The 11,910-nt window shown below is 35.5% G+C and overlaps 1 protein-coding gene across 1 annotated transcript; it reads left to right on the top strand.

Moving 5' to 3' along the window:
* Positions 1-2,484: 2,484 nt before the first annotated feature.
* Positions 2,485-8,641, top strand: LOC103698763 (probable WRKY transcription factor 75). The gene is made up of 2 exons (XM_008780808.3): positions 2,485-2,948; positions 8,452-8,641. The coding sequence occupies exons 1-2, from the start codon at positions 2,590-2,592 to the stop codon at positions 8,627-8,629; spliced, it is 537 nt and encodes a 178-aa protein (XP_008779030.1). The 5' UTR covers positions 2,485-2,589; the 3' UTR covers positions 8,630-8,641.
* The last annotated feature ends 3,269 nt before the right edge of the window (positions 8,642-11,910 follow it).

Below are 11,910 nucleotides of genomic sequence, written 5' to 3'. Positions count from 1 at the left end.
TAGTCTTAAGTAGGTGCCTAGAGTATGGTATGAAAAAGTTGTAGAATACTTATTTTTTTTGGCTATTCTTTATCTTCTACATTATTTAGTTTATTTATGAAACATGTTAGTAAGGTTGTCGTGATAATTTTCCTCTATATCGATATTGTAATTGTCACTAGTGATGATATTGATGAGGTTTCTAGTATTCGTGAGCCGTTTGTATGTTTTGAGATGAAAGAGCATGGAGAAGTAAGATATATTTTTTGGGCATCGAAGTAGCTAAACTCGAAGATGGTTATTTTATTTGTTAAAGCAAATATTCACTTTATTTATTTGATAACTATGGATTGGCTAGATGCAAGCATATATGGGCACCAATTGAATCAAATTAGAAGTTGAACTCAACTGTACCACACTAACCAATGTACAGAGACCTTAAAGTGTTACAATGATAAATATAAATAGTAGGGAAGAAAGAAAAGAAATGCTTATATGTTGCAACACTTTCATAGAACCTATTTTTTAGACCTATGTTTTACAGGATACAAGTCAAAATAGCAGCATTCCCCATTTGCAGTTTAATGACAATTTGGTAAGTTAACATAATTCTAGAAGAGATGTACATGCATCACTTGTTCTAGTAAATTATCAAACCAGTTCAAAGACCATGATTCTTATCTTGAATAAAAAAAGTAAACTAATATGTTAATGATAGGGTGTAAAAATGAAGCCGGTACAAAAAATAATATTGCCAAACTGTTTAAAAGAACATATGAGAGCAAGGAAAAACAACAGTGAAGTATTTTAGGTGTATACCCTGATCAGCGAGGATCATATCAACCACCTCAGCAACACAAGCTTTTGGACAATCCTACCAGATGTCCACTAACACACACATACATACATACATACATACGCACATACATACATACATACATGCATGCATGCATACATAATGTATGTATATATGTATGTATGTGCGTGCGTGTGTACGTAGGTACGTACGTATGTATGCATGCATGTATGTATGTACATGCCTACGTATGTATCTATGTATGTATGAGGGTGCCAACTAGCTGAGTTGGCAAAAGTCTCTTATAACACGAGAGACTTGAGTTTGATCTTACCCATGATCTAGTACTCAACCAGGTTTCCACTAATTCTAGGTCTTTATGTAGGTGAGACCAAGTTATGATCTAATCTTGGTCATCATATGGTATTTAGTTTGAAACATAATGTTGCAATCTCTACTAATTCAAATTCAAAGGCTTGTGAGATCATTGGTACCGACACTTTCTTGCTGAGGGCTAGATGAGACTAGTAGCTGGTAGTCACTGACAGAAAGTGCTTTCTACTGTTGTTTTAAACATTGATATAGAGTAGCATATCCGTTTGGTCAACATTTTAGGCTTATATTTCCTTTTTTTTTCTGCTTCAATTATTCTATCTTTTGTTTTCTTTTTTTGCTTTTTATCCTCTCATTTTTTTTTACACTTTTTGTTATCTTAAAAAATCATTATAAACCCTCGTATCAAGGGCCTCCTTCATAATGATTATTTATTTTAATGTTAGTTTATTAGTTGTTACGACAGGAATTAACAGAAGATAGTGATTATTTGACTAAATTGTTGTCCACAAAATAGCATGTTACTTCCAGGTTGATATAAAAATTTTTATGTATAGTGATATATATTTAGATGCAGCCAAAAAGATAATACCAAGATCATTAGTCACATCATATAGTGACTTATGGTAAATTAATGGTTAGATAGGACAACTAAGGCAGACTACCTTTCTTTAGTACATATTACATGTTTAATTACAAGAAAATTATTTAACTAACGTGATTATGGCTCTTTTTTTTCTTCTTCTTCTTTTTGCTAAAACGGGCATTTCATATATCACGGATACGAATACACTCAATAAAATCGGAATACAAAAGTCTCGAAGTGCTCCGGACATCTCTCTCTCCTCAGCCTATAGGGTGCCTTCTGAGTGGCTCGTTATATATGCCGCCACCTAGTCGGCCGCCCCATTGGCCTCACGATATACATGCATAGTCTAGAATGTAACACCCTCCCTCACCATCATATAAATGTTGCGGAGCGGAGAATGAGCATCTCTATGACTACTCGAGCTCCTGCGGATCCAGCTAATCACCGTAGTCGAATTATCCTTCAGAAAAATAGAACTCGTCCGAAGCACCTGCCGCGCGTAGGACAGGCTTGTGATTAGGGCCTTCATTGTGCTAGCAGTTGTATACAAACTTTTCTGTCTATATAGTTTCCTTTTAAGAAAATTGAACAAAGCCCAATATGGATCGGGAAAACTTGAAATCCAAGCAATAGAAAAAGCAAGAATAGTAGCCTATTTGCTATTGGAGACTGATCAGCTGATTCACATACCTTTATCACCAATTTACGTGCCGTTCACGACTCAACTCCTCTCCATTCCATCAGATGCTAAGGAGATCATCTTTCAGAAAACTGCACCTTGCCATTAGCCGCCCTCCAACTTTTCCATTATTTAAGACCCCACAGAGGCACAGAAAAGCACCTGCATCTTAGATTCTCTGCCATCTCTCTTCTCTCTCTCTCTCTCTCTAACATGGAAGAATATGGTGTCCCAATACCCCTACAGCCATCTTCTTCCCATCTCACACTGTTCTCAGCCAACACGTTCACTCCCCAACCAGTCTCTACCAAACATCACACTAACAACTCCAGTGGTCTCTTGGGTTGGAACGAGACGGCGAAGGCTCAGGTCTTAGATGATCATGGGGTTCCTCGCAGGGAGATCTTAATTGGGTCAGAGGCTGAGCGAAAACCAGCTACGAAGAAGAGGGAGAAGAAGGTGAGAACGCCTCGCTATGCTTTCCAAACAAGGAGCCAGGTTGACATACTCGATGATGGATACCGGTGGAGGAAGTACGGGCAGAAGGCTGTGAAGAATAACAAATTTTCAAGGTTGGTTAGCTATCTCCCATCTTCCTTGCTTTTCTTCTCTTCGCCTTCTCTTAACCTCATCCTTGGTCGATGATCATATTTGTATAGGCATAATTCTAGTATCATGTATGAGCCTGGATAATGGAAATTCTCTACTTGATTTAAAGGAAAAATAGATACAGCCGAAGAGAAAAGGACAAATAGATATAAGGGGATCAGAAGTCTATGGTGCAACTCCTGGATACCATGTTGTTTCAAGGTCATGCACGTTGGCATGAGTGGTGCTACAAGCCAGCCCTATTGGGGCTTATTAGTCTTCAGTAATGAGGAAGTTTGGAGTTAATTACATGATAATTCAGATTAAAAGCTTTTTGATGGTCAAACTTCTATCCGTGAACAAACAACGGCTATTTCGTCTTTTGTTCATGTGCAAAGATAGCCACTCTAGTCCAAGTGCCAAACCAATTATTTCAGATTCCAAAATTAAACTACAGTTTAGTCTGTAACTTAGTCTAACACCATCTTTATTTTGTTGTGAAAAAGTAAATATAGGGGTTATCCCCTTTCTTTGGTGCATAGCGGTTATCCCTTTTGAACAATATTTCTAATGGGTAAGATCTGAACCATTCATGCAGAGACGATCAGTAATTGGCTAAAGATGACACAGTAAATAATCAATAATTTTTATCTTAATAACTACAAAAACAATTGTTTAAATTAAATTATACCTATACTATAACAGTACATCGATCTTTTTATTAGCCATCATAGTGGAATATCAAAAGATGACGAATATTTTTTATTTAAACAGCAAGCTTAAACTATTTTAATATTTCAATATAATAATTAACACTTGATTTTTGAAGTTAATTACAACAGTGTAGGCTGTTAATCATGGCCATTTTATAAAACCCAAGAACGTGTTTTGGGGTTAACATCCAATAATGAAAGCTTGATATGCTGAAGCAAGACGAAGAATAAATAGACATCATGTTACATTTAGTCAATTATAGCCTCAAAATTTTAACAAGGCTTTAGATCATCTCCTTTATTCGGATAAATTACGACTTGGATAAAAGTTTGAAAAAAAAATCCTTTTTTTATCTAGGCTATGGCTTCCCAGCATCCCACCTAATATTCAACATAAGCAGAAATTTACCAGATAAGAATTAGCAGAACTAATTACAAGCTCGCGATAAAAAAACTAGGAAAAGATACACTGTTGATGTAGAAATAGAACAAAGTTTATAGATGTTTGAAACCAAAAACGACCAGCCTTTCAGTTGATATACACACATGCAAATCATGCCATCTTTATGGGGGGAAATATTTTAATCGATTTCAATGTATATATATCATGGTTTAATTATTATCCTAATTTTAAAAGTCATTTGAACACTAATAATGTATGGACAGTATGATCATTGAGTAACATGATTTAATATGACATTGTCCTATAATCAAAAGCAAATGCCTATACAGCTATACTGTATATGCGGGCTTCATACATATGAGAAATGGTGACAGGTTTTCAGGGTTTCCATGCAAATATAATAATCCTATTCTATAGTAAGAAGAGACCAAATTGCTATTATATGCAAAGGCCTTCTCCATAACAAAGAGTGGTTTCTCTTATATGTTTGGAGGCTTAGAGCATGACTTTATTGGAAGCTGTGGAGGATTTTGTGTCTCAAATGGTATTAGATGCTTTTGGATGAATGAAGCGCGTCATCACCTTAATTGCCGATAAGGCTGGTGGAACTCACAAAATAATTTTGTGATGTCTCCTAGCTACATTTTGGTTTTCTCCTTATGTTGATGTAGGACAATAAATACATTGCCAAGGATTTGGCTATTGGGTTCGAAAATTACAAAACATTAAAAAAACAAAACGGGATGTCAGTCTGGAATCAGCTAGGGTGCAGAAATAGCAAACTTATTTGTTAAAATGATGTATAATCTTTTTCATATGATATGTTGCTGATGTTACTTACAAGAGCCAAACATATATCATATTACGGTATGAAACATTTTCTAGGCATGCTGTCCATGCATAACTCAACTCCTCAATTTATTGACTTCAAGATCAATTTTGATCCTCTAGTCTTCTTGAAAAGGCTAGGTTGAAGGTATTCGAAGTCTAGAATTTGTTTTGAAGATCTATTTTATTTTCATTATCAAATGACAGCGTGAAACCTCTTCCAAACATGCTGTCCATGCATAACTCAACTCCTCCATTGGTTGTCTTCAATATCAGTTTTAATCCTCTGGGGTTCATTGTAAGTCTAGGAAGGGTTCAAAGTACTTGAAGTCCTGATATAGACCATGAGGTATGAAGGCTGAATGCATGCGTTAGGGTTTAATGTAAGGAGAATGAATGTTTAAGTGTACATTTATAGTTGTGAAGGTCTAGGATTTGAAAAAGAAGGCTCTAGGTTTCTCAGGAAGCAATTTCTCTGCTGATCAGCTTCATTGGACCTAAAAATAATAAAAAAACAATAACAATTCAAAAATAGGGTTTCAAATTGTTTTACTTTCATAGATCGAATTCTAAAACTGATTGCAATACCTCTGTTTATACTAGTGAGGACCGAGTTCAAAAATCCATGCCAAATATTTATTCTAGTTTGAAGACATTAAATTTTTCTGAAATTGTAACTAATTAGTACGAACAAGGTTCGTAGTTTCATACCAATACCGTACCACTCAAGTACTAATATAGGATGATACCGAACAATACTATACTGATACTCATATGCAGAGTACATCAGCTCGAGAGACCGTATGATTACTTAATAGATACAATTGTAATAATTAAACATATGCAATCTATATTTCTGATCTCAAAAATACATATATCAAATTTATTCATATTATAAAATGCATACCAACATTTAGTTCCTCATGGAGTATCGATATTGCTCGTGGATACCAGGATTTTGGTTATAGTCAGGACCTTGGTTAGCAATCTAACTCATAAACTATGCCCACCCTGCATCGATAATTTGAGGTTCTCTATTTGATATTGGGTTGGCCATCCCACTCTTATTTAGGAAAGATTGAGGTTGCAAAATATGATCTATAATTTGATTAAGATTGTGAAGGGTGGTACATACTCGAACATAATGTCTTTGACTTGAGTTCGGGTAGCCATAACCTACTCATATTTAATAAATTACTATCAAAATAATGTAGCAAGCAACATGCATATCCCACATATGTTATCATTTTTTTAGATTTTTGAAGATTATTTTATTTATTATTATTTTTAATCCAATATATATTTTTATCTAAAAAATTGCATGATTAATGAAAATCATAAAAAAATTTCAATATAAAGATCATCCTTAGTTATACAACATTATGAAATTATGTGAAAACACAAAATTTTGGCATAATTTTTTATGATTTTATGAATTTTTGCCCTACTGTAGCCATCAAAATGATAAGAAAAATGGAGGAATGAGGGATTCAGACTTATTCCTCTCCTCTCTATTGTTGGGGCCAATTTTGATCCGTTAGGACTACTTTGAGCTAATTCGATCTCTTTATCATTTCGAACGATCGAGCTAACAATTGCGCCAGTTAGTGATGGTATGCCCCTTACTCAGCGATTAGGGTTGGTTCAATGATCTAAGAGTATGAATAATCAGAGAAAATCTGAAGTCATCCTAGATCTAGATTTTGATTTTTACATCACCTCTGTCATCATCGCATTGTCTAATTCCTCCCAAAATAAAAATATAATAAAGTCAAAAATTTAAAAATGATAAAATTTTATTTGACTGTGCACTGTTGAGCCCTGACAACCCGACACGGGCTCATTCAAAGCTTGACGAGCCTATTGACAAGTCACCATTTCGTAAATATCAAAAGTTCCCTCAATTTTTTTTAAAAAGTTTTAAAATGAACAATATGTGTGAAAGTTATGCTCCACGCAACTTTTAATGAGCATGGGATGGAGTGGGTCTTACTCTTAAACTTTGTCTAGACCTATCAGAGATAGCCTCAGTGGTCCAAAATGGGTCAGGTGATCGTTTTGGATCAAGGATGGAGGTACTAAATCCTAGATCTGCTACAAATCTAACTAGTTGAGTGATACCTTAAAACTTGCAACAAATAAGAGTCGTAAAAAGAATGATTTTCAATACTTTTTTAGGTTAGATTTGATGGATTAGAGAAGTTGATTAGATCAGAGAGGAAAGCTAGCTGTTGGTTGCAATGAAAGTATAGTGACAAGAAAAAAAATTATGAACAACAAAAAGAGGATAGAGTTATGGCTAAGAAGACGATGACGAGAGTTAGAAAACTAACTAAAAAAAATTGGTTCATTCATAGATATAATCTATGGCAATCACAAACTTGTCTAAAGGGCCGCCCAACCCTAAAAGGCTATTTGAAGGCTATAAAATAACATATGAAACAACTAAAATTCCATCAATCTAGATCAAAAAAGTTGCTTAACTTGCTAATTAACAGCTAGGATAATGACATTTAGACAAACAATAAACTAATTGAAAACCCCAGAACAATATTCTGCATAAAATTCCATTTCATGACTTAGCCACATCGTATGCTACTTAATCATAGAATCATCATTTGAAAATTTGGTCCCTATCTTTGTGCATCACTGGAAACCCACCATTTCAATCTCCAGCTTATGTATTCTATTCTTCTTTGAGAAATGTTTGTTAAATGACTACTACAACTTTGATATGTTGTTAATTATCTATCAGCTAGTATGACCTAGAAGTTTCACACCTCAAATCATGTTATGTAGGGAATATATTGCTGATCAAAGAGATGACATCATCGCGTGCATGCATGATTAACTAGCCTTGAGTAGATGAATGCTTAGGTGAATAGGAACTTAAAAAATAGTTAACTTTGGTGAAGATTAAGATCATTATGATTAACACAACAAGATACATGAAGATAGATGGGCATAAAAAGTGACGAACTTTCTTAGAAAACTAACTTTTTGTAAGGAGACCATTATTCTTGAGTGATATATAAGTAATCATATCTATTAAATAGAAAGCTATATTAGAAAAAAGGATAAAATATATTTATTGTGAGCAGTATATATATGCCATTTGGCTTTTATAACATTGATGAGAAAAATGGCAATTTTATTCATTTTCAAATTCCTAATTAATGGGTTGTAATCAATTAGGATCATGTTTGTTATATGAATTTTTATAATCTAGTGAATAAAACTAAATGTTGTGTTATTTGCTCCAAGATGTCCAATTATAACAACAAAATAAACTCAAGATTTCAAATATTTTGCTTTTATAGACCATCTGTTACATAGATGTCATAGAAGAAAAATGAAAAGCTTTCTTTATAAAAAGTCAATTTTACAAAGTATGTAAGAGAATAATGCATGCATGAGTATCTTACTTGTTACTTTATATATTGGTGAACTAAGTCATTTCCTAATAGAACTTACATATAAACATTTTTATAGTAACAAGGTGATAGACATATCCCCCATTGATTTTACATACTATGGTTGCAGAAGCTATTATCGATGCACATATCAGGGTTGCAATGTCAAGAAGCAAGTTCAACGTCTATCAAAGGATGAAGGGATTGTGGTGACCACCTATGAGGGGATGCATACTCATCTTGTAGGGAAATCAAATGACAACTTTGAACGTATTTTGAACCAACTGCAAGTTTATTCTAGCTTTTAAGACTTTGAATGATAAATTTAATATAATCTTGTACAAGTAATGGGCTTTCATATAAGTGTTTGTATTGGCATTTTATGTACAAAAGACAAATATATCGATCAGTTGATCCACTAATTTTAACAATGGGATGTTGAGAGCAACAATAATCATGATAAGAATAACAGGAAACCAGTGATTCTAGTCATGCATGTAGATAATGTGAAGAGTTGTTATATGTGCCATACATGCATTCTTTCAAATTATGCTTACCTTATTTACTAATTTTTTTTCTGAGCATACGCATTTTCTTGTTTAATTCTAAGTCGAATATACAAATCTGCACTCATTTTTCTAATTGAATGTTCAAGTGTATACATATACAATTATAAAACATGAACATGATTTTCATGGATTAACATGAATGTTACCTAGTGATTTACAATGATTTCATTACGTAAATACATACAGGCAATGATTTATTACAGGCTAGAGAAGGAAATATATATGGATTGGCATTTGATTTCTTTTATCAAACTAATATTAATTCTACAAATATAAATTAAGAAAGTGATGTGAGAATGATTTTCAATTTTATGCTTAAATCATATTTTGATTTCTTTTCTCCAATTGATATTTTAGGGTTTGTTTAATGTTGTTGATATTTTCATATTTTGTTTCCTTACAAATTCGTTAAATACCAGTTGGAGATTGATATTGGAGATAGCATTTGTATAAAATTATTGCCATTCTATGCTGTTATTTTTACTTTTTTGAAAGCAATAAATTTTTATAATAGATGCTTACGTGAGTTATCACATATAGTGTTGATAATAGATATTAAGAGTCTTGGTGAAGAAAGATTGGGTGGTTAATAGAGTTAATTCTACTCATAGTGATATTCGCATAGAGATTTTTAACACATTGAATTTGGAATAAATTCTTTTGGAAGGAAGATCAATCTAGATATTTTAGATTCTAGAAAGGTTGTGGAGATCAACCAGTGACTTTAAACTTAACTAATGGCTTGAGGGTTAGTTATGGTAAGTACACTCTACATAAATTAAGGATAAGAAGACTTAGAGGTTCTGCTCTAGTTCTACTTAATATTTTGAAATTTGGATTTTTTTAGTCCCGATGCAAAGTGATATTTTCATCAGAAATCATTTAGCGGTCATAGAGTATTTGCTAGCTGAAGTATGGTGGAGTAAAAGAGAACCAAATATCCTTATTTGTTAAAGAATGAAGGTGCGCTAAGTTTTGAGGGCGAAACTTTTTTTAAGAAGGAAAGAATGTGATGGCCCGGTCTACTTGACCAGCTAGATCCAAGCATGGCCTAGCCTAAGATCTTGTCAAAAAAAAGAGAAAAAATTAGAATAGGAGATTGCAATCCCCAACCCGAGCAGCTCGAATGGCCACTGTTGAGGCGCGGTCGGGGAAGGTGCGAATGACGCGAACTTCCTGAGCCTGGGGGGAACAATCGACGACCGTTTGGGGCTGTTACAATTGGCGAATGACCGACCGGTGCCGCCGTTCATCTGATTTTATCCTTATCTCTCACAGCTTCTATTTAAACCTCTCTTCTCCTCGATCGACCCATCACTATACATGGGCATCGGGCCGTGCCGGGCCAGCCCGGCCCAGGCCCACCGGGCCACAGAATAAACGGGCCGTGCCTGGCCCGGCCCGCTTAGCCTAAAACCTAAGCCCGGCCCAGCCCTAGGCCCTGTTAGAATACCCGCCCATGCCGCAGAAAAATTTCAAAAATTTCAGATGCAGCGGAAGAGGCATGCGCGGGATCAACCGTTCATCGCATGAACGTTTTTTAAAACCGTTCGTAGATAGATAAGGATTAAAAACCTTTTTAAAAATATTAGAAGATCAGATCTTCACCTTGTGCGGGTAGATGATCACTGCAAACTGATGATCGTGGTTTTTGGATGAAGGTTCGCTTGAAGCCGTTCAAGTGTCCGGCCTCTACGGGTATCCACACGAAGCAGGAACCGATCCAAGCTTTCTATCTCCCCGGGGTGCTAGCTCCCTTGCAGAGATAACTTTGATGGCTGATGTCCTCCCTTTTAATCAACCCTTGATTGTGCTTGGGAGGAGGAAGAAGAAGGATGAAGAGAGGAAGAAGATCAAAGCCCCTGCAGCCTTCATTCTTTTCCCTGTGTTGGAAGGAAGAAGGGAGGATGAAGAGGCCAACTTTCTTTTTCTTCCTTTGCTTGCGGCTGAACCAAGGAAAGAGGAGGAGAGGGGGCTACGAATTGGAGAGGGAGAGGGCTTCAATGAATGCCCTAGGTCAGCCCCACGCCTCCTCTTAAATAGCATGTGGAGCTCCTACTTTGTCGGAGCTCCTTGATTAAATTCCAAGAGGGGCGCCGGCCCCTCTTCTTTGCCGCACCAAGCAAGGAAAAGGAGGAGGGGTGTGTGCCCCTCCTTCATGGTTAACCTAATCCTCCTCTAAGGAGGATTAGGAAGGTCACTCTTGGTTAGGTCCTAATCTAATTAGGTTTGGACCAAGGGTGAACCAATTTGAGTTTTAATCTAGGTAAGTCCTAATCCAATTAGAACTTGATAAGCCATGACTCAATTGAACCCTTCAATCCTAATCTAATTAGGAGTCATCTTGATTCATTAGATTAATAATTAATTGGGACTTAAGAAGTCCTAATCCCATTAGGATTTATTTATTCTAGTCCTAATCCAATTAGGACTCTAATTTGAATTCGAAATCCTAATCCAATTAGGACTCTAGAAATCCTACTCCAAGTAGGAATCCAAATTTAATTCAAAACTCCTAATTTCATTAGGATTATAGGAATCCTACTCCATGTAGGAATCCTAGTCCTACTCCAAATAGGATTTCCAGTCCAAGTAGGAATCCCAGTCCAAGTAGGAATTCTAGTCCTAATCCAATTAGGACTCCAAGAATCCAAGTCCAAGTAGGACTCTTGTTTCAAGTCCAATTAATTAATTCCTTTTGTTCCTTCTTCAACTTATTATCAATCGAATTGATTACTTGTGATTCCTAATCACGATTCAACCATCGGATCGGTCAATGCCTCTAGTGTGTGTGACCCCATAGGTTCTACTCTGACTGGTAGTGAGATATATTATGATCTCTATCACAATATCATTGAAAACTCCTTTCAATGGGTCGGAATGATTCCAACTCTACTCATTAGGGTTTATCGATCATCAAGATAATACCTATGAGTCCCACCATCCACCAGTGACACTTAGCAGCATGTAGTGGCTACCCAGCAGAATAGAATGATGAACCTCTAGGTACAGTTATCATG

Source organism: Phoenix dactylifera, unplaced genomic scaffold (assembly GCF_009389715.1).
Source record: "Phoenix dactylifera cultivar Barhee BC4 unplaced genomic scaffold, palm_55x_up_171113_PBpolish2nd_filt_p 000277F, whole genome shotgun sequence".
Taxonomy (NCBI): domain Eukaryota; kingdom Viridiplantae; phylum Streptophyta; class Magnoliopsida; order Arecales; family Arecaceae; genus Phoenix; species Phoenix dactylifera.
Note: the sequence above shows the minus strand (reverse complement) of the source record. Positions and strands in the feature narration are given on the sequence as shown.